Source organism: Oncorhynchus gorbuscha, linkage group LG25 (assembly GCF_021184085.1).
Source record: "Oncorhynchus gorbuscha isolate QuinsamMale2020 ecotype Even-year linkage group LG25, OgorEven_v1.0, whole genome shotgun sequence".
NCBI lineage: Eukaryota > Metazoa > Chordata > Actinopteri > Salmoniformes > Salmonidae > Oncorhynchus > Oncorhynchus gorbuscha.
Window position 1 is genome coordinate 14,328,319 of NC_060197.1, and position 26,917 is coordinate 14,355,235.

At 46.3% G+C, this 26,917-nt stretch overlaps 1 protein-coding gene across 4 annotated transcripts in view; it reads right to left on the bottom strand.

The window, feature by feature from the left end:
* Positions 1–26,539, bottom strand: part of LOC124013970 (receptor-type tyrosine-protein phosphatase zeta-like) — a 49,630-nt gene extending 23,091 nt beyond the window's left edge. For all 4 annotated transcript variants that reach the window (XM_046328579.1, XM_046328578.1, XM_046328580.1 and 1 more), the window contains exons 1-2: positions 26,272–26,539; positions 2,931–2,999 (exon numbers count right to left, since the gene is read on the bottom strand). In XM_046328579.1, the coding sequence (XP_046184535.1) occupies positions 2,931–2,999; positions 26,272–26,335 (133 nt within the window). In that variant the 5' untranslated portion in view covers positions 26,336–26,539. The remainder of the gene's footprint in view (positions 1–2,930; positions 3,000–26,271) is intronic.
* Between the last annotated feature and the right edge of the window lie 378 nt (positions 26,540–26,917).

A 26,917-nucleotide genomic window follows, 5' to 3' on the forward strand; every position in this document is an offset into this window, starting at 1 on the left:
GGTTAACAGCCCATTAGAGCTGTTAGAAGCTGCTGCAGAGGCTGCAGTCTGTACTGAATGTGCATTATGCCGGCCAGTGTGTTAGTGTAAGACTGGATCCCTCCTGGTCTCAGGCGAGGTTAGTCATCGCGCAAAGCCACCTCCGTTACATGATGATGGGGAAGAGAGCTGGATAATTCATTCTGTCCCCTGTGTTAGAGCCCAGCAGAAGGAGAAAGAGGCAGACAGAGAGCGAGGGTAGTGTAGGGACACACAGGCCCTGTAGCCATGAGAAGGAGATCAGAGGGTTTACACATGCAGGAAATGGGCTGGTGTGGTGGCTGGGGACACTGTCTCGCGTGGCCTACACTGGGGCCTGGGGTTATCAGAGGATAGAGACTACACACACACACTGGCAGATGGAGACGGGGGATGGAGGGGGGGCGACATGAGGATCACAGGGACCCCCTGGGGAGAGGGGTTAACGGGGGGTGGGTACGGTGGATTTTTACTGTATCAACTTTGGAAACAAACAGTAGCAGGGCACGCAAGGATACAAAGTCTGAAAAATATCGTGAAATCTGTGTCCTAGGCCATATGCTCAAATATGAACACATAAACTGTATGCCCAGAATATCAGGTTATCACCTATGTGATTGGGATAGTCTGCCTGCACGACGACAGACAGACAGAGGATAAGATAAATCCTTTATCTCACACTGTGTGTTTGACGGTAAAATATTTACAGAGAAATAACATTTCGCGCTCCAACTCAGGGGAAGATTTCGTGCTCCAACCTGACAATCTAATTCACGTTCAGTATAGTGTAAATCATACAAATGGATCTCAAAGGTAACCTTGAGCCAAAACATTCTGAGCAAATGCTGCTGCACGTTCCAATAGGATTGCAATTTCCGTAAAGGCTACCAGCACTAAAGCTTCAAAGCTGGCTACCATATGTTAACGTCAGAGAAGGTTCATCTCCCTTTTTCCTCGCTCACTTCCTCTTCACGTTCTCCGTGTTTCTCTCTCTCCACAGGTCTTTTTTTCTCTATTCTTTCTCTCCCTCTTTCTCTCTCTTTTCTCTCTCTGCTGTCTTTCCCCGTTTCTCTTTCTCCATACGTCGCGCTGTGCCTCACAATGAGGTGTGCGCTTTCACATGTTAATTCTCTTCCTCACGGCTCAGTAACCCATACTTACAGCACACTCACTACTATTATAACACGGGCTGGTAAACAAGTCTGCTCCACAACGCACACACACACACACACACACACACACACACACACACACACACACACACACACACACACACACACACACACACACACACACACACACACACACACACACACACACACACACACACACACACACACACACACACACACACACACACACACATGCACGCACATACACACAAGCACAAAAAAGGCACACACATGCAAACAAACATGCACACACAACACACACTTGAGCCCTGCAGTCTCTCTCTCATCTCTCTGGGACTCAGCTTGTTGTGACGGGGCCCTGAACCTTCAGAGCAGCAGAGTGGAAAATACAAAGTATAATGCTTATTTACCAAACAAGCAGAAATGTTTCTTATTCGAATGCAAATTGACAGAGAGAGTGTAATGAAATTAAGTCAAGCAATTTGGGACGAAGGATGGAAATCATATATATATATATATATATATATATATATATATATATATATATATATATATATATATATATATATATATATATATTAGTGTGACTGGCCCTTAACTCAATTTAAACACCCTCGCTCAATTTCCCTAAAACCAGAACACAGTTAGATTTGACCAAGCGAGACCAGTCAAGTCAGATCTATCTCACTAACGGAGCAATTACTCCATGTAAGGGCTTCGGATAACTGAGCTTAATCCCCTATGTCTGTCAGGATGTGGAGAAAAGACCATCAGAGCTGGTTGTGTTGAGCAGGCTTAACATTAGTGCACCAGTAGGTAGCGTATGGTACTAGAGCTAAATATCTGCAGGGTTTGAATTATACATTGACTCTTGAGGGTATCCGAAGTCTCTTAGGGGTGCCCTAAGTCTCTTAGGGGTGCCCGAAGTCTCTTGGGGGTGCCCGAAGTCTCTTGGGGGTGCCCGAAGTCTCTTGGGGGTGCCCGAAGTCTCTTAGGGGTGCCCGAAGTCTCTTAGGGGTGGCCGAAGTCTCTTAGGGGTGCCCGAAGTCTCTTAGGGGTGCCCGAAGTCTCTTAGGGGTGCCCGAAGTCTCTTGAGAGTGCCCGAAGTCTCTTGGGGGTGCCCGAAGTCTTTTGAGGGTGCCCGAAGTCTCTTGAGGGTGCCCGAAGTCTCTTGAAGGTGCTCGAAGTCTCTTAGGGGTGACCGAAGTATTTTGGGCTTGCCCGAAGTCTCTTGGGGGTGCCCGAAGTCTCTTGAGGGTACCTGAAGTCTCTTAGGGGTGACCGAAGTCTTTTGGGGGTGCCCGAAGTCTCTTAGGGGTGCCCGAAGTCTCTTGAGAGTGCCCGAAGTCTCTTGGGGGTGCCCGAAGTCTCTTGAGGGTGCCCGAAGTCTCTTGAGGGTGCCCGAAGTCTCTTAGGGGTGACCGAAGTATTTTGGGCTTGCCTGAAGTCTCTTGGGGGTGCCCGAAGTCTCTTAGGGGTGACAGAAGTCTTTTGGGGGTGCCCGAAGTCTCTTGGGGGTGCCCGAAGTCTCTTAGGGGTGACCGAAGTCTTTTGGGCTTGCCCGAAGTCTCTTGGGGGTGCCCAAAGTCTCTTGAGGGTACCCGAAGTCTCTTAGGGGTGACCGAAGTCTCTTAGGGGTGACCGAAGTCTCTTAGGGGTGACCGAAGTCTCTTAGGGGTGACCGACACTCACAATGGTATTTCAGCCCCATAGTCCCTCCTGTAATTCCAAACCTGAATACCCCACGGCATGCATACTGTTAATGTAACTTTTACCAACCTGTGTAGGACCAGTCGATGTCGTCTGTGAATTTCCTCTGGGCCTTGAAGTACGCCTCTGTCAAGGCCACTATAAGAAAGAGGGGGAGAGAGACAGAGAGAGAGAGAGAGAGAGAGAGAGAGAGAGAGAGAGAGAGAGAGAGAGAGAGAGAGATTACACAGATCCACAAAGAATTCAAAAACAAATCCAATTTTGAAAAACTCCCATATCTACTGGGTGAAATTCCACAGTGTGCCACCACAGCAGCAATATTTGTGACCTGTTGCCGCAAGAAAAGGGCAACCAGTGAAGAACACACAACATTGTAAATACAACCCATATTTATGCTTATTTATTTTATCTTGTGTCCTTTACCATTTGTACATTGTTAAAACACTGTATATATATAATATGACACTTGTAATGTCTTTATTGTTTTGAAACTTCTGTACGTGTAATGTTTACTGTTAATTGTTATTGTTTATTTCACTTTATATATTCACTTTATCTACCTCACTTGCTTTGGCAATGTTAACACGTTTCCCATGCCAATAAAGCCCTTGAATTGAATTGAGAGAGAGAGAGAGAGAGAGAGAGAGAGAGGAAGAGAGAGAGAGAGGAAGCGAGAGAGAGAGGACAGGGAAAAATAGAGAGGATACGCCTCACTCTGTCATGTGAGACCCCAGCACCTGCTGCATGACCTTGCATATGATGACATACTACTTCTCTCATGTCAGATGCCACATCACGGCCACTTAGTTTATCTATAGGGATATGACTGAGCTGCCATTTGTTGAGTTGCTTCTCTTCTCAAGGGCAGGAGAGAGAAGGGTACTATGGCGAGGGGTGAGACACAGGAGAGAGGGGCGAGGAAGGCGATAAAAGTGGTGAGCCACAAGATAGAGGGGACTTCTCTCTCTCTCCTTCTCCCTCTTTCACTGTTCACAAGCCTTTGGCTGGCGTCACTTTCCACCCACTTTCTATGCACATCACAGTGCTGCCTGTTCCAGCCCCTCTCAGCCCTCGTTCATCCCTCTCTCATCCAGCAGAGTCCTCTGTAAACAGCTTGGCTAACGGGAACGTGATGAAGGACTGGTCATCTTTATTGACTCACCCAGAGAGATTGTGTTGTTCTCGCCATTCCACATAGTGATGTAGCGAGCTATCTGCTACAGAGACAGTAGAAGGTAATGGCTATATGTCATGTTTGTCATTTATTATCATGTCTTGTCCCTGTGCTCCCCATGCTATTCGTTTCCCTCTGCTGGTCTTATTTGGTTCTTTCCCTCCTTCTATCCCTCTCTCTCCCCCTCCCTCTCTCACTCTCTCGCTCTCTCTTCTCTCTATCGTTCCGTTCCTGCTCCCAGCTGTTCCTATTCCCCTAATCATCATTTAATCTTCCCACACCTGTTCCCGATCCTTTCCCCTGATTAGAGTCCCTATTTATTCCTTTGTGATCCGTTCCTGTCCCGTCGGTTCCTTGTTTTGTATTCACCATGCTGTGATTGCGTTTCGCCCTGTCCTGTCGTGTTTTTGCCTTCATCAGATGCTGCGTGTGAGCAGGTGGCTCTATCAACTACGGCCTGCGCCTACCCGAAGCGACCTGCAGTCTGTGGCCGCTTCTCTAGTTATTCCCCTCTACAGACTAGAGGATTTTTGTTATTCCCTGTTTTGGATTTAAATAAACTCTGTTTCTGTTAAGTCGCTTTTGGGTCCTCTTTCACCTGCATGACAGAAGGAACCGACCAAGGAATGGACCCAGCGACTACAGACGCTCGTTACACTGCCGTCAAGATCCAAGGAGCCATGCTCGGCAGACACGAGCAGGAATTGTCTGCTGCTCGCCATGCCGTGGAGAACCTGGCCGCTCAGGTTTCCGACCTCTCTGGACAGTTCCAGAGTCTACGTCTCGTGCCACCTGTTACTTCCTGGCCTGCCGAGCCTCCAGAACCTAGGGTTAATAACCCACCTTGCTACTCCGGGCAGCCCACTGAGTGCCGCTCCTTTCTCACGCAGTGTGAGATTGTGTTCTCTCTCCAACCCAACACATACTCTAGAGAGAGAGCTCGGGTTGCTTACGTCATTTCACTCCTTACTGGCCGGGCTCGAGAATGGGGCACAGCTATCTGGGAGGCAAGGGCTGATTGCTCTAACAAATTCCAGAACTTTAAAGAGGAGATGATTCGGGTTTTTGACCGTTCAGTTTTTGGTAGGGAGGCTTCTAGGGCCCTGGCTTCCTTATGCCAAGGTGAACGGTCCATAACGGATTATTCTATTGAGTTTCGCACTCTTGCTGCCTCTAGTGAGTGGAACGAGCCGGCGCTGCTCGCTCGTTTTCTGGAGGGACTCCACGCAGTGGTTAAGGATGAGATTCTCTCCCGGGAGGTTCCATCAGATGTGGATTCTTTGATTGCTCTCGCCATCCGCATAGAACGACGGGTAGATCTTCGTCACCGGGCTCGTGGAAGAGAGCTCGCATCAACGGTGTTTCCCTGCTCCGCATCACAACCATCTCTCTCCTCTGGCTTTGAGACTGAGCCCATGCAGCTGGGAGGGATTCGCATCTCGAATAAGGAGAGGGAACGGAGGATCACCAACCGCCTGTGCCTCTATTGCGGAGTTGCTGGACATTTTGTTAATTCATGTCCAGTAAGAGGCCAGAGCCCATCAGTAAGCGGAGGGCTACTGGTGAGCGCTACTACTCAGGTCCCTTCATCTAGATCTTGTACTACTATGTCGGTCCATCTACGCTGGACCGGTTCGGGTGCTACATGCAGTGCTTTGATTGACTCTGGGGCTGAGGGTTGTTTCATGGACGAAGCATGGGTTCGGAAACATAACATTCCTTTCAGACCGTTAGACAGGCCTACGCCCATGTTTGCCTTAGATGGTAGTCATCTTCCCAGTATCAAATTTGAGACACTACCTTTAACTCTCACAGTATCTGGTAACCACAGTGAGACTATTTCTTTTTGATTTTCCGTTCACCGTTTACACCTGTTGTTTTGGGTCATCCCTGGCTAGTATGTCATAATCCTTCTATTAATTGGTCTAGTAATTCTATCCTATCCTGGAACGTTTCTTGTCATGTGAAGTGTTTAATGTCTGCCATCCCTCCCGTTTCTTCTGTCCCTACTTCTCAGGAGGAACCTGGCGATTTGACAGGAGTGCCGGAGGAATATCATGATCTGCGCACGGTCTTCAGTCGGTCCCGAGCCAACTCCCTTCCTCCTCACCGGTCGTATGATTGTAGTATTGATCTCCTTCCGGGGACCACTCCTCCTCGAGGTAGACTATACTCTCTGTCGGCTCCCGAACGTAAGGCTCTCGAGGATTATTTGTCTGTGTCTCTTGACGCCGGTACCATAGTGCCTTCTTCTTCTCCGGCCGGGGCGGGGTTCTTTTTGTTAAAAGAAGGACGGTACTCTGCGCCCCTGCGTGGATTATCGAGGGCTGAATGACATAACGGTTAAGAATCGTTATCCGCTTCCCCTTATGTCATCAGCCTTCGAGATTCTGCAGGGAGCCAGGTGCTTTACTAAGTTGGACCTTCGTAACGCTTACCATCTCGTGCGCATCAGAGAGGGGGACGAGTGGAAAACGGCGTTTAACACTCCGTTAGGGCATTTTGAGTACCGGGTTCTGCCGTTCGGTCTCGCCAATGCGCCAGCTGTTTTTCAGGCATTAGTTAATGATGTTCTGAGAGACATGCTGAACATTTTTGTTTTTGTCTATCTTGACGATATCCTGATTTTTTCTCCGTCACTCGAGATTCATGTTCAGCACGTTCGACGTGTTCTACAGCGCCTTTTAGAGAATTGTCTCTACGTAAAGGCTGAGAAGTGCTCTTTTCATGTCTCCTCCGTTACTTTTCTCGGTTCCGTTATTTCCGCTGAAGGCATTCAGATGGATTCCGCTAAGGTCCAAGCTGTCAGTGATTGGCCCGTTCCAAGGTCACGTGTCGAGTTGCAGCGCTTTTTAGGTTTCGCTAATTTCTATCGGCGTTTCATTCGTAATTTCGGTCAAGTTGCTGCCCCTCTCACAGCTCTTACTTCTGTCAAGACGTGTTTTAAGTGGTCCGGTTCCGCCCAGGGAGCTTTTGATCTTCTAAAAGAACGTTTTACGTCCGCTCCTATCCTCGTTACTCCTGACGTCACTAGACAATTCATTGTCGAGGTTGACGCTTCAGAGGTAGGCGTGGGAGCCATCCTATCCCAGCGCTTCCAGTCTGACGATAAGGTTCATCCTTGCGCTTATTTTTCTCATCGCCTGTCGCCATCTGAGAGCAACTATGATGTGGGTAACCGTGAACTGCTCGCCATCCGCTTAGCCCTAGGCGAATGGCGACAGTGGTTGGAGGGGGCGACCGTTCCTTTTGTCGTTTGGACAGACCATAAGAACCTTGAGTACATCCGTTCTGCCAAACGACTTAATGCCCGTCAAGCTCGTTGGGCGTTGTTTTTCGCTCGTTTCGAGTTTGTGATTTCTTACCGTCCGGGTAGCAAGAACACCAAGCCTGATGCCTTATCCCGTCTGTTTAGTTCTTCTGTGGCTTCTACTGATCCCGAGGGGATTCTTCCTTATGGGCGTGTTGTCGGGTTAACAGTCTGGGGAATTGAAAGACAGGTTAAGCAAGCACTCACGCACACTGCGTCGCCGCGCGCTTGTCCTAGTAACCTCCTTTTCGTTCCTGTTTCCACTCGTCTGGCTGTTCTTCAGTGGGCTCACTCTGCCAAGTTAGCTGGTCATCCCGGTGTTCGAGGCACTCTTGCGTCTATTCGCCAGCGCTTTTGGTGGCCGACTCAGGAGCGTGACACGCGCCGTTTCGTGGCTGCTTGTTCGGACTGCGCGCAGACTAAGTCGGGTAACTCTCCTCCTGCCGGTCGTCTCAGACCGCTCCCCATTCCTTCTCGACCATGGTCTCACATTGCCTTAGACTTCATTACCGGTCTGCCTTTGTCTGCGGGGAAGACTGTGATTCTGACGGTTGTCGATAGGTTCTCTAAGGCGGCACATTTCATTCCCCTCGCTAAACTTCCTTCCGCTAAGGAGACGGCACAAATCATTATTGAGAATGTATTCAGAATTCATGGCCTCCCGTTAGACGCCGTTTCAGACAGAGGTCCGCAATTCACGTCACAGTTTTGGAGGGAGTTCTGTCGTTTGATTGGTGCGTCCGTCAGTCTCTCTTCCGGGTTTCATCCCCAGTCTAACGGTCAAGCAGAGAGGGCCAATCAGACGATTGGTCGCATACTACGCAGCCTTTCTTTCAGAAACCCTGCGTCTTGGGCAGAACAGCTCCCTGGGCAGAATACGCTCACAATTCGCTTCCTTCGTCTGCTACCGGGTTATCTCCGTTTCAGAGTAGTCTGGGTTACCAGCCTCCTCTGTTCTCATCCCAGCTTGCCGAGTCCAGCGTTCCCTCCGCTCAAGCGTTTGTCCAACGTTGTGAGCGCACCTGGAGGAGGGTGAGGTCTGCACTTTGCCGTTACAGGGCACAGACGGTGAGAGCCGCCAATAAACGCAGGATTAAGAGTCCAAGGTATTGTTGCGGCCAGAGAGTGTGGCTTTCCACTCGCAACCTTCCTCTTACGACAGCTTCTCGTAAGTTGACTCCGCGGTTCATTGGTCCGTTCCGTGTCTCCCAGGTCGTCAATCCTGTCGCTGTGCGACTGCTTCTTCCGCGACATCTTCGTCGCGTCCATCCTGTCTTCCATGTCTCCTGTGTTAAGCCCTTTCTTCGCACCCCCGTTCGTCTTCCCTCCCCCCTCCCGTCCTTGTCGAGCGCACCTATTTACAAGGTACATAAGATCATGGACATGCGTTCTCGGGGACGGGGTCACCAATACCTAGTGGATTGGGAGGGTTACGGTCCTGAGGAGAGGAGTTGGGTTCCGTCTCGGGACGTGCTGGACCGTTCACTCATCGATGATTTCCTCCGTTGCCGCCAGGATTCCTCCTCGAGTGCGCCAGGGGCGCTCGGTGAGTGGGGGGTACTGTCATGTTTGTCATTTATTATCATGTCTTGTCCCTGTGCTCCCCATGCTATTCGTTTCCCTCTGCTGGTCTTATTTGGTTCTTTCCCTCCTTCTATCCCTCTCTCTCCCCCTCCCTCTCTCACTCTCTCGCTCTCTCTTCTCTCTATCGTTCCGTTCCTGCTCCCAGCTGTTCCTATTCCCCTAATCATCATTTAATCTTCCCACACCTGTTCCCGATCCTTTCCCCTGATTAGAGTCCCTATTTATTCCTTTGTGATCCGTTCCTGTCCCGTCGGTTCCTTGTTTTGTATTCACCATGCTGTGATTGCGTTTCGCCCTGTCCTGTCGTGTTTTTTGCCTTCATCAGATGCTGCGTGTGAGCAGGTGGCTCTATCAACTACGGCCTGCGCCTACCCGAAGCGACCTGCAGTCTGTGGCCGCTTCTCTAGTTATTCCCCTCTACAGACTAGAGGATTTTTGTTATTCCCTGTTTTGGATTTAAATAAACTCTGTTTCTGTTAAGTCGCTTTTGGGTCCTCTTTCACCTGCATGACACTATATGGTGATGTGTGGGAACAACACACACACACACGCGCGCGCCTGCGCTCACACACACACACACGCACTGTGGAGGAGATGAGACATCAGTAGAGCTCAAAAGGTCCAAAGTAATTACTCGAAAGAGACAACAGTGTTTAGAGAGATGAATGGTCTAGAGAAAATGGCTGCTCAATCTGTATGTGTGTGTGTGTGTGTGCCTTTATGTGTGTGTGTGTGTGTCTGCTATGGCACAGAGTATACACACATCTACTGCTCTAATGCATTTCTGCCTCCTCCTCTTTGTATATCTCTTTCTCTTTCCCCTCCATCTTTCTCCCTCGTTCACTCTCATTACATTATCTCTCTCCATATCTCTCTCTCTCTCTCACACACACAGAGAGGCTTCGGGTTGTTTTACACCATCAGAGTGTCGCTGTGTGGATCGAATGAAGGATATTAAGCACTAGTGGATTTAATCCCACAGATCTTAACAGGATGGAAGCCTAATGATCCGTATCAAAGTCCACTTTAAGAGCAATATACCGTACCTACTGCTGACACTTACACTAGTGCTACAATCTTCCTCCTAACTCCTCGTCTTACCGCCACTCAAACCTCTTCATTTCAAATAGCTAAGTTACCCAGTGGACACGCTCTTTCTGACCTGGTAATGTCCGAGGATAATGGCGCTCTCTGTGCCATGTAGGAAAGGAAACAGATAGCCTGGTGTGTGTGTGTGTGTGTGTGTGTGTGTGTGTGTGTGTGTGTGTGTGTGTGTGTGTGTGTGTGTGTGTGTGTGTGTGTGTGTGTGTGTGTGTGTGTGTGTGTGTGTGTGTGTGTGTGTGTGTGTGTGTGTGTGTGTGTGTGTGTGTTTGCGTGTGTGTGTGTGTGTGCACGTGTGTGTGTGTCACTCAGAGAAGGAGCTCCAGAGTATTAGCTGGAATCAGTGTCAGATGGCATCCTCTACTTTACAGGACACCTGCTGTTTCTGACTCTATGGGCTGCTGTTACTGTTCACTGCTGGTCACTTGTTTTAAGGGATAAGGCTTATTGATGCCTACTGGTTTATGTGAAAAAAATTAACCAAAATCTGTAGCGAGAAAAATACTAAGTATTCCCAACAGTTGAAAATCAATGAATTTGTTTGCTTGCTTACTTCTTCGAAATCTCCTAACTCACATTGCCTTGTATCTACCGAGATACCGCTTAGTTACTAACCCACTGGTGCTGTTGTTATGTTAAGTCAGAGGTTAAGGGTCATGATGACCAACTCTGTTTCAAACCCAAGTTGTGATCACGTGGTGGGTCTAATGCTCCATATAATCCTATTGTTTTAACCATACTGTAAAAAGGTAAGACGGGGGGGGGGGGTGAAGGGAGAATGCCCATTGTCACCACTGAAGAAACAGTCATTGATATGAATACATACTCTCCATTCTATATTATACAGGATCTAGGATACAGTGCCTTGCAAAAGTATTCACCCCGCTTGTCGTTTTTTCTATTTTGTTGCTTTACAACCTGTAATTTAAATGGATTTGTATTTGTATTTCATATAACTGACATACACAAAATAGTCCAAATTGGTGAAGTGAAATGAAAAAAAATGACTTGTTTTAAAAAATTCAAAAAAATTCAAAACGGAAAAGTGGTGCGTGCATATGTATTCACCCCCTTTGCTATGAAGCCCCTAAATAAGATCTGGTGCAACCAATTACCTTCAGCAGTGACATAATTAGTTAAATAAAGTCCACTAGTGTGCAATCTAAGTGTCACATGATCTGTCACATGATCTTTGTTCTGAAAGGCCCCAGAGTCTGCAACACCACTAAGCAAGGGGCACCACCAAGCAATCGGCACTATGAAGACCAAGGAGCTCTCCAAACAGGTCAGGGACAAAGTTGTGGAGAAGTACAGATCAGGGTTGGGTTATAAAAAAATATCTGAAACTTTGAACATCCCACGAAGCATCATTAAATCCATTGTTAAAAAATGGAAAGAATATGGCACCACGACAAACCTGCCAAGAGAGGGCTGCCCACCAAAACTCACGGACCAGGCAATGAGGGCATCACCCCGAGAACACCATCCCCACAGTGAAGCATGGTGGTTGCAGCATCATGCTGTGGGGATGTTTTTCATCGGCAGGGACTGGGAAACTGGTCCGAATTGAAGGAATGATGGATGGCGCTAAATACAGGGAAATTCTTGAGGGAAACCTGTTTCAGTCTGCCAGAGATTTGAGACTGGGACGACTTGAAGGAGCTGGAGCAGTGTTGGCATCAAGAATGGACAAAAATCCCAGTGGCTAGATGTGCCAAGCTTATGGAGACATACCCCAAGAGACTTGCAGTTGTAATTGCTGCAAAATGTGGCTCTACAAAGTATTGACTTTGGAGGGGTGAATAGTTATGCACACTCAAGTTTTAATGTTTTTGGGTCAAATTTCTTGTTTGTTTCTCAATATAAAAAAATATATTGCATCTTCAAAGTGGTAGGCATGTTGTGTACCCCCCCCCAAAAAAAACTATTTTAATCCCAGGTTGTAAGGCAACAAAATAGGAAAAATGCCAAGGGGATGAATACTTTCACATGCCACAATACTAACTGTATGCTATAACTTCTAGAGGGAAACAGCCTTGGAAAAGGAAAGAGCTGCACTACACACACACACACACACACACACACACAGCAGCCCCCTCCCGTGTGACAGATCCATCTGAGCCCCAGTGTCCTGGCCCTGCTTCAGACAGTGTCACAGAGAGAAGCCAGAGGCAAACTAGATTAAAATCCCTCACAGTGTGATGTTAATGAGCCCATTATCAACGCTAGCTACAACCTCTCGGCTCTCTCTCTTCCTCCTTCCTTTCCTCCCTCTTTCTCTCCTTCTTTTGGTCCTTCTCAGCACTAACGACGGGGCTGATATATGACTATATCAACCACGAACGTGTCAAACTCAAGCTGGCCTGAAACCTCTTTGGCTCTCTCTCTCACTCCCTTCTCTCTCCTTCCTTCCCTCTTCCTTTCATTTGGCCCTTTTTGCCATCTTATCTCTGTCATTATCAGCTCTAATGACGGCGCTCCTAAATCTACATTACAGTCCCACTCAAATGTTACTATTTCTTTGGTTACATGCCAATATGGTCTCCTAACTGTCATAAAGTGAATTAGTTAGCCGCGGAGTGTTGACCTCTTCTTTTAACCCCAGATCAGATTGACTGAGTGGGCGCCTGCCTGCCATGGCCAGGAACTAAAAGTGTATCTGTTACAATAGAGCCAGTCATTACAGAAAGGCCAAACCTGAACCCTCTGGTCTAGACTCTAGATAGAACATGGGAGGCCCCGACCTGGCCTTCTACTAATGAGTAAGAACAGTGTATAACCATGGATGGATGGATGGTGTGTGTGTGTGTGTGTGTGTGTGTGTGTGTGTGTGTGTGTGTGTGTGTGTGTGTGTGTGTGTGTGTGTGTGTGTGTGTGTGTGTGTGTGTGTGTGTGTGTGTGTGTGTGTGTGTGTGTGTGTGTGTGTGCATGCGTGCGTGCGTGGGTGTGTGCGTGTGCGTGTGCGTGGGTGCGTGCGTGTGCGTGTGCATGTGTGTGACTGTACTGTACAATGTGTTGTTGTAGCGGAGGAGAGTCTTATTGGCATGCTAATGAATAGCCGATTAGTGGACCCCTGAGAGAGATGAAAGCTGGTTCAGACTGAAACTAAACGACAGGAAGGACTCACTTTACTCTGGCCGGGCACTGAGCCGCTCAGCCGCCCAGAGCATGTGGTTCACTTCACTGTCCCTAGGGACTCACCGTACGGCCACGGTCGTGGTCCGTTTGCTGCGTCGTTAAATCACGTATCTGGATCGTAGAACACATCCTCCGTCTGTGAGGGGACAGGATATAATATGCTACTCACGCCACACAAGAGGCACTGAGACAGAACAACTGGCACCAGCTCTGAGTCTGTGCAGTGGGGGGGGTCAAGAGCTTTAGCAGAGCAGAAATGCATCCACGATGCCAAATGCCAATGATCATCATTATTCTTTCCTGTGATCAATACACACTGAGAACATTCTAGAGAGCACCTGTTGAACATAGAGCAAGACATACATACCTCCCTGCCACACCCCGTGACATCATCATATCACAGCTGCTGTGACTGAAAGCCATGTGTGAATTAGTGATTTAGTAGCATGTATTCTCTCCTTGCAGGTTTAACTTGCAGGTCTTCCACTGGAAGATTGAAGAGGGTTAGGCCCAAATTAAACATGGGATATAGCTTCTGAGCACTGTCAAATGCCGCATTGTTCTAAGGGGACTATATAACAACATGCATCCATAGCATGATGATGTGTGTCGGCTTTAGAGAGGGCCTATGGGAATGTGTCATGGCCCAGCTGTTGCAGTGAGGTCAGACATGTGACATGTGGTAACCGTGGGAACGTGAGGCCTAGAAGCCTAGAGGCCTCAGGGTCTACTTCTGTAGGTGGTAATATAGGGGAACAGCTGGAGGTTAGAACAACTGTCCAGAAAGAGGGAAATATATTTGTTCACTGCTGCTGCACAGAAAATCGGCAAATCTTACCTAGTGTTGATTTTTCAGCGTAACATTATCTAGTGTTGATTCAGGTGTTAAATTAACTCTGTAATTGTTAAATTAACACTCATTCGTGTAAAAGACCCCCAGTGTTGGTGCAAATGTGTTAATTAAACCAAAACCACGCTCATTAATATCATATTTCCCAGCATGCTGTATTCAGGTAGATTTTTTAAAAATTGTTTGTTTCATTATCTCTGTTTTTGCATGTAAATTGATTGATTAATTAATCTTATGCTACTCAAATATAAATAACATAAATGTTTCTAAACTAATTAAATCTGATAAGCGGACTTATTGCACACGTTACTGAAATGGTTGTTCCGGTTTAGATTATTTATGTAGTCTCATATCTTAGGCTCACTGCTGAGCCCAGCAGTCATTCTTACTGCAGGTTGTGGGTGAATAAAAATGTAAAATGTTGGTTATTCCCACTCTGGCTTGATTCCAAAAGGAATTGCACATCCCTTTACAAGCAAGCATAATGTGATTTGCAGGCCTGATGTGGCCTGTAAACCATGAGTTTCGGGCCACTGTATTAAGGTGAAACATGGTCTTCAAAAAGAAGTATGTGTTGCAGTGTGTTAACGAATTGAATGATAACATATTTGCTGAGGCCACAGGACTGAACATGGATGAATGCAACAACCATGTCTCAACCAAAACCAAGGATTTACACTAAGCAGTGTGTTCATTTAACACTGATAAGTGTGGACCCGTATAGACACTGGACCAGTGTTAAATGTAACACTCTCGCGTTGATTTAAAACTGGATAATTTGCTAAGTGGTTTAACTTCACCTTCTGTTGAGAACAACTGGGTTTTTAACCAGAGCCATAAGCCCTAAAATAGCTCAGAGTTTAAGACACTGGACAGAGCTGTCCTGCTCTCAGTGATAGGCCTGTGGAAGGTCGGCTCACGCATCATGGGAGTTTGTCCGTATCATTCCATTTCTGTGACAGATTCTGTGCCTCTGCGACTACTCCTCCCCCGATTCTGCTGCATCCACCGACATAAATGAGTGTCAATCATGAAATAGCCCATCAATCTCTCCTATGGTCCTGCACTCTGAAGGCTTTGTCAGGGTAGCTTTTCTCTAAATTCTGCTTAATGAGATTAAGTTTACTGCCGATGGAGAGGGTTTTACTTATCTCCTCCACAAAACTCTACGTGAAACACAGCATTTGTGAACCAACAACCCATGAAAAAGCCTGTTATTAATGTGAGCCGCGAGCCAGGGAGTTCCCTGGTGAGGGATGGCCTGAAATAATAAACACAAAGTTTCAGCTCCTTCCTCCGAGCTCCTCCCGTCTGAAATAGGGGAAGAAGAACTCATAAATAAATCAGTCACAGAGAGAGACACCCCCGGGGAGGGGAGAGAACACAGAGAGCTGGAGGAAACAGAGGAACAGAGAGCTTAATAAAACCAAAAGCTAGCATTTTAGAGCCAGGTACAGTCCCTGCACTTACTGCAGTCAGCCCCACTGGGGTTGTGTGGTTGATGATGACATAAATGCTCAGTACCACTTTGAAGTCATGACTGTGTGTACACTGGTAGTGTGTTTATTTGTTACTTGGGTATGTAGGATTGTGTCCATGTGAGTTAGTGGGGATGGTGTGTGTGTTCGTGTGTGTTTGCCTGCGTGTGTGTGTATGTTAGAACCAGACGGTTCTCCCACTCTGAGTGCAGTGAAATGCACCGTGTTCATCTGCTCAGCATCACAGCACTGAGTTATATAAGCATCTCAATAGTCTAATGTGGCTTCCTGAAGTAAAGGAGACAAGGAGAGGAAGTGGCATACAGTATTGAGATGCATCACAGGTTTTCCATCAGTTCCATCAGCATGCAGAGAGCATCAGCACTGGACTCCTTGACAACCGTAGAATGTACTGTGGCGTCTGGCCACCCTGATTTCCACACTGACATCCTCTGCTGCCTCTCCCATCACCATGGACACACACTCCCCCATTTTTCACTGCCCCCCCCCACCCCCTCCCCCCAACCACCTCTCACTTGAGGTTCCCCTCCATCTTTCAATGCGGTCTGCAGCCCCTCTCCCACCGGCTTTCCCTGGGTCCCCCCCCCCCCCCCCCAGCCTCAGTCATCTCATTCCCCAAGACCCACCATCTCCCAATGCCTCTTATTAAGTCTCCTCTTCTTAAGTCTCTCTCCTTTAAACAACACTGTCCTTTGTGACAAACTGCCCAGCCACAGACAAGCCTTGCTCTTGTCAGGCTGACGCTATAACTCCAAACCAACTTCCTGAAGTCAAGAGGGAGAGAAGAGAAAACAGAGCATCTCTTTCTCTCTGGCCTTTTAGTGTCACTGCCCTCCTCTTCCTCCCTCGTCCTCTCCACTGCCACTGCTTTCTAAACATTTACACTGCGGATGAGGGTGATTCAGGATGTTCGAAGAAAGAGCACGACCTGTGGACCGTCCACTGTAGCTCTCTTTAGCTAGCCAGTGCCCTGTCTGGGATGATGCCACACGGCAAATTGTCCAGGGTAGATTTTTTTCAGTGTAACATTTCTAGTGTTGATTCAGGAGTTGAATTCACTCTGTAAGAGTGAAATTAGCACTCAGTGGTGTAAAATAAACCCAAGTGTTGGTGTTAATAATGAGAGTTATTGTTTTACACTGTGGGGAGTAAAACAGTCCATTAAAACCACACCCATCATTACTATATCTCCCTGCATGCTATACTGCAGGTATATTTTGGGGGATTGTTTTTAATATTTGTGTTTTTCCATGTACATTGATTGATTCATTCATTTTCCGCAACACAAAGATAAATAACATACATTTCTCTAAACTAATCCAATCAGTTAGTTACATTTATTGCACTCATTACTGAAATGGTTGTGCCGGTTTAAATGGTTTATGTAGTGTTTTGTTTATTACGTTTCTTAATCTTTACTGTCATTCTGTATGCAGGTTGTGGATGAATAAACATTCCAACTGTTGGATATCCTAACTATGTCAGGATTCCAATTGAAACCGGGAAATAATTCAACCCCCATGGCTCTGTCACTAACAAATACAGCCATGGGTGTTAAATCTACAATTTACTCAAAAAGAAAAGGCACCCTGGGAAATATGCAAATTAGGCATTACACTATACAGTGTTAAAACAACACCCAAAATGATGTACTGTAACACTACAGGTGTTCATTTCTTACACTGAGGAAGTGTAACAGCGTCATCACCAAGCAGAGTGAGCCCAGTTCACTCTAAATCAAGTATTATGTTTTACACTGTGGGTGATGCATCATTTTACTCCACAGCTGAGTTCTTCAAACACCACAATCGAGTTCCGTTGGACATTTCAAGAGTTAAATGGGGAACACTGCAACATAGTTACATCTTTAACACTTTCAAAAGTGTTATTTTAACACCAGTACAGTGGGACTTGTTCGCTTGCTACACCAGTACAGTGGGACTATGTTCACTGATAATAGTATACATTTGACACTTTCAGAGTTAAATGTACACCATTGATTTTTCCTGTGTGTGTTAGTTAACATTATGGGTACGGGTGAACGATAAGGTAGTAATCCATGGACTGGCACTGGCATGGTGCTGTAGACATGATTAATTCATCGTTTCCATTATTGATATTGCAGGGTATACTGAGAACCATATGCCATCGTATTGCAAGGGAACATCAACTCGCAGTAAGACCAAAGTAGACAATATGCTGCAATCAAAGTCTCGACTGCGATGGATCTAGCTCTAATAACTGTGACTACATGGCTCAGGGAGAAAGTAAGTGGATTAGTGGTATAGGCTAAATATGCTTATGAATAAATTGCAAGACAGTTGACTAGGAATGTCATGCTGATAAAAAATGCACTTCCTGAAAATAGACCAAATAAAGGGTTTAAATAAAGCATAGGCATGAATGATTCAATAATATTGCTTTCAGAGATACATCAAAAGGAGTCCTAATCAAAATGAGTGCTTTTATGATCAATTATTATCATATAAGTTATCTCCATATCTGAGTCTAACTTCTCTTTGTGGTAAGATAAGCCACAAAGCTAATTCTATTTTATTTTTTTTAGACACCCAAAGAGAGACACATACGATGGCTTTCGGAAAAATATTTTTTTTTTTTGGGGGGGGGGGGGACGACTCTCCCGTGAAGACGTTGTTGTGCTGGCAGCACAGAGGGACAGAGCGGCTCTTTTCTGAGCTGCAGCGTAAAGGTCCGTCCGGTTCTACAGTTCCAATCTCATCTTCCACATGGAGCACCACACACCCACTGGCCCTCGACAGTGCCGTGTCTGTGTGTGCGTCCACGCGTCCGTGCTTGAGAGAGACATGGAGGGTCGAGACAGATGAGATGTCAATGATGTGGACAAATCACATGTTCCAAATCACCTCCAACTCGTCTGTTCTTATTACAGAGTTGGATCTTAACTTTGAGACATGTGTGCCTCGGGCGTACTGCGTAGCTAACTCTTATTTCCATCCATACATTCAACTGAACATATTCACACTGTCTGGGGAGCAAGCAGTTTCCCCCCAGATCATTTTGTTCTAGTAGTTTACCATATTACATGTTACCATGGCTACTGTTACAGATTTCTGTCTTCCGGGTGAGTGAGTTTAGCGATATTGACATCATCTGTTAGACTTAAAGTCTGGTGAATAATCATGTGGGAAAAAAATCAGAAGAGAGAGTGAACATGAAGAGAGACAAGAGAGACTCAGCACGAACACTTTGGGGATGCAACGTCCTCAATGGATTCTGTCGCAGAAGAAAGGCCTACTTACAGAAACATGGTACGAGAAGTGAGATCCTGCCCCTATGTTTGTTCCCATGAACACCCACCCACACACACACACTCCCGTCTCTGGGGCTAGACAGATAGCTGTACAGCAGATTAGACCGACATTCATCTCTCTCTCCTCTAATCCAAACGGCAGACATTACAATAGGAAAAGGAGGCAAACCATATCAGTGATTCTTTGACATTTGACTCTCGTCTAAAAACTCATTTAACATTTAAAAGCAATGGCCCCGAAAGGGCAAACAAATCTAATTTGACAGAGAGAGATGGAGCGAGGTCATGTGGATGTCTTTTCACAAACGTAAGAGACATCGATCAGTTGATCGTCCAGAGGGAGAGGGGGGCTCACGCTCTCCTCATTATGTACGTAGCACAGAGGGAGAGGGGGGCTCGCGCTCTCCTCATTGTGTACGTAGCAGAGGGAGAGGGGGGCTCGCACTCTCCTCATTATGTACGTAGCACAGAGGGAGAGGGGGGCTCGCGCTCTCCTCATTATGTACGTAGCACAGAGGGAGAGGGGGGCTCGCGCTCCCCTCATTATGTACGTAGCACAGAGGGAGAGGGTGGCTCTCCCCTCATTATGTACGTAGCACAGAGGGAGAGGGGGGCTCGCGCTCTCCTCATTATGTACGTAGCACAGAGGGAGAGGGGGGCTCGCGCTCTCCTCATTGTGTACGTAGCACAGAGGGAGAGGGGGGCTCGCGCTCTCCTCATTATGTACGCAGCACAGAGGGAGAGGGGGGCTCTCCCCTCATTATGTACGCAGCACAGAGGGAGAGGGGGGCTCGCGCTCTCCTCATTATGCACGTAGCACAGAGGGAGAGGGGGGCTCTCCCCTCATTATGTACGCAGCACAGAGGGAGAGGGGGGCTCTCCCCTCATTATGTACATAGCACAGAGGGAGAGGGGGGCTCTCCCCTCATTATGTACGCAGCACAGAGGGAGAGGGGGGCTCTCCCCTCATTATGTACGTAGCACAGAGGGTGAGAGGGGCTCTCTCTCTCCTCATTATGTACGTAGCACAGAGGGAGAGGGGGGGCTCTCTCTCTCCTCATTATGTACGTAGCACAGAGGGAGAGGGTGGCTCTCCCCTCATTGTGTACGCAGCATAGAGGGAGAGGGGGGCTCTCTCTCCTCATTATGTACGCAGCACAGAGAGAGAGGGGGGCTCTCCCCTCATTGTGTACGCAGCATAGAGGGAGAGGGGGGCTCTCTCTCTCCTCATTATGTACGCAGCACAGAGGGAGAGGGGGGCTCTCTTTCTCCTGATTACGTAAGTAGCATTAGGATGACATAACTACACATGGGATCAATGACCAGATATGGTAGATCACAGGACATCATAAAGCACCCGGTCAAACCAGATGGCTAATGTATAGCTTCTCTGTTACGCATCATCTGCTTGTATCACAGGCCTCTTTAGGTGATGTTGCTTGATAAGGAACATGATTTACAGAGCTAGGGGGAAAGAAAGAGTTTTGAAAGGGTTCTGGGTTCTAAATGGAACCATTCATTGGAAGAAGCCCTTTTGGTTCTATAGCATCAGGTGTGTGTGATCTTCTTTATTCACAGTTCCAAAGAGATTTCTTTATTCAGGCAAATTTCTCACGTTATGAATAGTATCATAATACACAGTTAATAAAGGTTTTATAAGCAGTAATTATTTACAGGCATGATTGAATGTAATTGAGCCTCACCCAGGTTGCAGTTGAAATTGTTACAGGTTTGACCCAGACACATTTGTGTCTGCAACACTAGCAGGTGTCTATTCAGTAGAAGACTCATATTCTATTTTTAATAGTCCTTCTGGCTTTTCATTATGTTTCATTATCTAGTGCTCTGGTCTAGGGCTTTGTTTGCTTTATTCCATGTACATTCTGTCCAAGGTTCAAAGGAAACTGCAGTGGACATGCTGCCAAATGCCAATTAACTATACACCGTGGGTTTAGAGCAGAGTAAACTACCCTAATTAATGATGCTGGATCCCATAACTGTACTCAGCAGGCTCACCCAGGCTCTCCCACCCTCACCACATCCACAACTGTTACAGTCTCACACAGGCTGCTGCTGCTACAGCTCGTTAAAGAGAGCATCAACCATCTGTTAAATGTGTTCCAAGAGATACTCGATTGTATTCTATTCTATTCAACTCCGTAGGTCTGACTGACCACCAAAGAACTCAACCCGCACTTTCAAAAAAAAGGGTTCCAAAACAGATCTTCAGCTGTTCCCATGGGAGAATAGGGATGGGGAGGGGGAAATGTCTACAGTAGAGTATTGTGATATTATTGTTGACTATATTATTGTAATGGGGTGCGTAACTGGTGGCAGTGAAGTCAGACGCAGGAGAGCAGAACCAGGTAATAGCCGGAGCAGTTTAATTCCAAAACCAACGGCATAAAGAATAAACCAACATGGGTTCAAAACCCGTCACACACCAGTAACCAATGTGCAGAAGCACTTACAACAAACAATTCCACACAAAGACATGGGGGGGCAGAGGGTTAAATACACAACACTTAATGAGGGAAATGAGAACCAGGTGTGTAGGAAAACAAGACAAAACAAATGGAAAATGAAAAGTGGATCGACGGTGACTAGAAGACCGGTGACGCCGACCGCCGAACGCCGCCCAAACAAGGAGAAGAACCGACTTCGGTGGAAGTCGTGACAATTATAATGATTTTATGATGTCGATTTACTTGTTGCCAGGTAGTTAACATTAGTTATCGCTAGTCGGCTGTGCCAGCACCAGAACGTGTATATTTCTCCCCTATAGCTTGGCCTCAATCTTTTTTTTAAATGGTGAGCCAACATGTTTTCAGCTCTTTTATATCCACGACTGATCAAAACTCGTTTTTATTATGGCTCTCTGTTGTTCCTCTGTAACAGACATACAGTGAGCAATATGTTTGGAACGTTGAATCACAATAGAAATCACAGTATCAAGTCGCAATTCATATCGAATTGAGATATATCGTGAAACGATCGTATCGTGAGGTCCCTGGCAATTTCCAGTCCTATAGGATAACCATTTTTGTTTCCAGGTAGAACCATTGTAGGTACAATGTAGAACCATCTGTGGAAAGGTTTCTACATGGAACCCAAAATATTTCTACCTGGAACCAAAATGGGTTCTTCAAAGGGTTATCCTATGGGGACAGCCAGAGAACCCTCGTAGGTTCTAGATAGCACCGTTTTTTTCGAAGAGTACACCATCGCATGCTGTTACTTCATACATCCCAATCACACCCATGGAGAGAACAGTGTGGAAGATCAATTCTTCCCATTCATTCAATAACACTCTAGGGTCGGCCCATGTCATTTCAGCAAGCCGTGACACCCACCATGTCACATCGTTCTGATATCGTTTCTGTAGCTAGAAACAGATAAGATGAGCATTTCTTCGACACTATTTTGTTGAAATATTATTTGATCTCTGAGAAATTAAGCTATTATAATTTCACCCAAATTCAAATCAAATCAATTCAATTCAATATTCAATACATTTACTACCTAACATCCGATTTGGACAAAACTTTTTTCAAACAATGAGTTAGACATGAGAAATTCAAAGAAATTCTCAAAAGTCACCCATGGACCCCCACATCCCACGCCTATCACACCCCAACAACATGTATACAGTATCCGTTCTCTATGTCTGACTAGTAGTACACGGAGCTGTGGTTCTGAGTATTGTTTCTTCATACTATGTAATGTATTGTCAGTGAATTTGTTGATGTTTTTTTTCCCTGTTCAGAGAAATTAGTAATTGAAGTTGTTAGGTTTATGTCCCATCCTACAATACATCCTGCTATTACCAGGTTCTGACCATTAGATGGTGATGTTTCAAATGCTAACTTTTTAGAATTTATGGCACGTAAAACCTAACAACATCAATTAATAATTTCTCTAAACAGGGGGGGGGGGACATAATCAAATGAACTGGGAATACATTACTCAGAGCCGGGAAGCAATACTCAGAGCCGCAGCTTCATGGTACTTGTCAGACATAGAGAACTGATACTATATATTTGTTGTTGGAGTGTGTGGTCTGTAGGTGACTTTAAACAATTTATTGGATTCCTCATGTCTAACTCATTGTTAGAAAAAAGTTTGGTCCAAATCAGATGTTAGGTACTATATTTCTTTGAATATTATATGAATCCTACACATTTAAATGGGCAAATTTGGATGTAATCAATTAGCTTAATTTCTCAGAGAATAAGAATCATAAAACACGGGACGAGATGTTAAAAACTGTCCATTGTGCCAATAGATGGTATGAACTCACATGAGATTTGCCATGATGTTGACAGTGGCATGGGAGGTTTATTTATTAGACTGGGTTAAGATGTCAATTATGGGACTCATCCTTGTACTTGTTCCTTTCCAGGTAAGTGGACAGCCTCTGTGCTATTATACTGAAAAAGATCTTCCCTTCGACGTTGAGAAGGGAGATTGGTCATAATTGACTGATGTCTGTCGCATCCTTCTCTTTCGGGATTAGCACACCACCAGCCCTTCGCCATGCCTTTGGTATTATGTATTTCTGCCACACATGAGCCTCCAAAGAAAGCGTAGAACATCCGGGGCGTTCTTGTACAGCTTGTATGGTACTCCATTAGGCCCAGGAGCAGAGGCCGCTCTTGCTCGTCGGACAACATTCTCTACTTCCCTCCATTTTGGAGGGTCAGTGTCCAGATTGAATTCTGGTGGTTGAATAGGTGGGATGTCATGTGGGATGATTATCTGCCTTTTCATGTCCTGGTGGACCTTTTCCAGGTGTTCTTCCAGTTCAGGCTTTGGAGTTTTTAGGATTCCGCACTTTTCCTTTGCGAAGAGATCTTCGACAAACTTTTAAATTTTTTTTTTATAGAACCATGTTCTTGAGTGTTTCTTCTTCCTATGAAGTTTCCTTAAGTTTTCCCGCTCTTCGCAAGGGTTGCCAGCCAACATTTGATGTCTGCTCAGAGTAGAAGGAGACCTTCTCTCTCTGCATCAGAGGCCTTCTTCCACTGCTTTCTCAGCTGCCTTCTCACTCTGACAAGTATCTCGATCTCTTGCTGCCTCCTAGATTTGGCTGGTGTAACAGTATAACTTTAGACTGTCCCCTCGCCCATACCCGGGTGCGAACCAGGGACCCTCTGCACACATCAACAACAGTCACCCACGAAGCATCGTTGCCCATCGCTCCACAAAAGCCGCGGCCCTTTCAGAGCAAGGGGAACTACTACTTCAAGGTCTCAGAGCAAGTGACGTCACCGATTGAAACACTATTTAGCGCGCACCACCGCTAACTAAGCTAGCGTTTCACATCCATTACACTGGCGCGGGTGGTGTCTTGCCACTTCTCCTTTCGTTTACTCCAAAGCGCTCTTCTTCGTAGTGGTAGATAATGTCTCCCATCCTTTCAAGCTTTTTCTCTGCTGTTCCTACCTGTTGTTCCAAGATTTTTGTCAGGTCGTTGTTGATTTGTTTCCCACTCTCTCTTTTCAACAGCTTTTGGGCCACTTCACACTCGGTCTGTGCCCTTTGATCTTTTCCTCGTTTAGAGGTCTCTGTGGTTGGGTGAGTTCATCCACCGGGCATTTCTATGCTTGTGTTATCCTCCTCCGTTACAGGGGTGCTGAAGCTCTGCGAACTTGGGTTTGCTTCCCGTCGCTGTGCTTCATTCGACTGATTTGACTGGCTGCTTCGCAAGAAGTACTGGTCAATGCGAGGTCCCTGTCTCTGCTCTCCCAAGCACCTTTTCCTCCCTTGATGGATCCTTAACCCCCTTTGCCGATGTTACTCTCTCCCAACCACAGCTGCACACCTGAAGTGTGTGTCCTGCTGCTGTTATGTTTGTCTCGTGCTGTGTTCCTACTCGTAGTCGTTTCCGTTCCTGGGTCCGTAGCCGTGTGATCAGTCATTGAGCCATATTTCAACAAAATAATGTGCAGGAATTCGAGTCTTATTTCTTTCTAACTACAGAAACAATTTCAGAACAATCTGACATGGTGGGTGTCGAAACGCTTCTGCTTATTTGAGGTGGAACGACACTCTTGCCCTGCCCATCGAGGGTGTTACAGCCATCTCATTTATATACATAACAGGGCAACATTATCCACAATGATCCACCGATCAACAGCAGGGTCAGGATGAGAGCCACTCTGATGCCCCACTGATGGTGTAACTAACATACGCTGTGTGCTCTCAGAGCCTCTCACGTACACCAACCCTGTCCATGAGAGAAATAAAGAGAGCCTGCCCTATAGGGCTGCTGGCTCTGATCAATGAGTATTATGTCATTACCACGCTCATGCTTATGAACTCTCCCCAGGCTCTCCTGATCAGGGTTGGGGTCAGTTCCATTTTCAATTCAGTCAATCATCCATTGTTTCCTATGAGGATTGTCCCACTTTCTGAACCGACTGAATTGAAAACTGAACCCTGAAAACTTGATCCCTAACCCTAGCCATGCCCACAAACCATGCACAAAACTTGACCCTGACCGTGCTCTTGCACTCAGCTCTGCCAGCTGAGGCACTGGCACACCACAGCTGAAGTGACTTTACAATGAGTACCTAATGTACTGTTCTGCACTGTTCATATCTAGCGGAATTACCTTAATGTGGTCTACAGTATATATATATATCATATGGCATGGTGTGAATGTGTTGATTGTATCCAAACAGTCAAATTGGTGATAGTCTTGAATGCAGATGGATGTGCATATTTGTGAGACAGTGTGAGTGTGGTATGCAGTGTGTATGTGTGTATGTGTGTATGTGTGTGGGGGGGGTAGCCTACTCTTGTAGGGTGGCCTGGCATACTGAGGAACAGATGGCTTAGAGATGTGCTCCCTCCTTCATTTCCCTCCAAATAATTTTCCCCATAATTCCCAATTCCCATAAAACCGGCCAGCAAAACTGTCCATCTCTTAGATGCTTCTTTTAGATCACAGATAAAGACTGAGCCAAGGGATTAGAAGAAACGGAAAATGCAGATGGCAGACCCATCCACGAAACCAACCCCACTGTCAGTGTTCACGCCATGTTTCAATGGCTTCACCAGTTAAAGGCGCTCTCAATGGCATGCCCAAATGCTGTTTACAGCCTACACATGAGTGCGCTTGACATATCAAGCGAAATGCTCCCATTAAAACGAAGAAGTTCTCCAAAGGTTAAAAGTCTCTTCGTGACAAATCAACAGTGTAATTTCTCCAAATATACAGTCCTGTGACGTGTCAGGTGGAGTTGCATTTGGGATGCACATTTTAAGTTCACCATGTTCCCTGTCTTTATTTGTTTGCCAGTGTCAAATATGGCATCGTTGAGTCAATACACTATAACATCAAATATAGAGCCTACAGTAGCCTGTTACAAACATGCGCTGTGCACACTCAGTGATAATGCGTATCACACATAAATCGTTGCACTTTTCAAAATCTATTAATATTCTTCTTCCTTACCTATATGGCAGGAAACCAGGAGCTGCGCAATGGGAATCAGCACCCTGGATACAGTCAGTTCCATAGTCTCCGATTCAGCGCCAAAACGGAATTTTAAACGAAAAAAAATATTGTTGCAAAACAATCTGAAATTCTAAGATGCTACACTTGATTCATACCGACGATGTCGGCGCTCCGGTCCTCCTGCCTCTCTTTCCTCCCTGTCTTTCGCTCTCTACTTGGAGTCAACGGAGTGGCTCCACTCTCTCACGTACAACACTGGCTGGGTATGGAGAGGGGGATTGGGTATGCGCGCCGCCCACTACTCACACAGGCGCAGCGGGAGGGGGAAAAAACAGATTGTTGAACATACTCTCTGAACCGTGATATGAAATGGCTACTGACTAGCCAGTGACGAAAGTGAAACGTGCACATTCAGAAGGCAAAACTTTTATTCACAAAGACGAAGTGCCAATTTAGTGCCTAACGAAGAAGTTGTGCGTTCTAAATGAAAAATAGAGCCAAATCAGTATAATTGCATGATGGGTAAGTGAAGCCAGGATAATGTCTAGGGGCCTCTACTATAACAGCTGAGAGATGAGTCGTGCGGTTCCATCATTTACCAGTAACAAGGGCCTACGACGGTGCCACTATTCATCTGAATGAA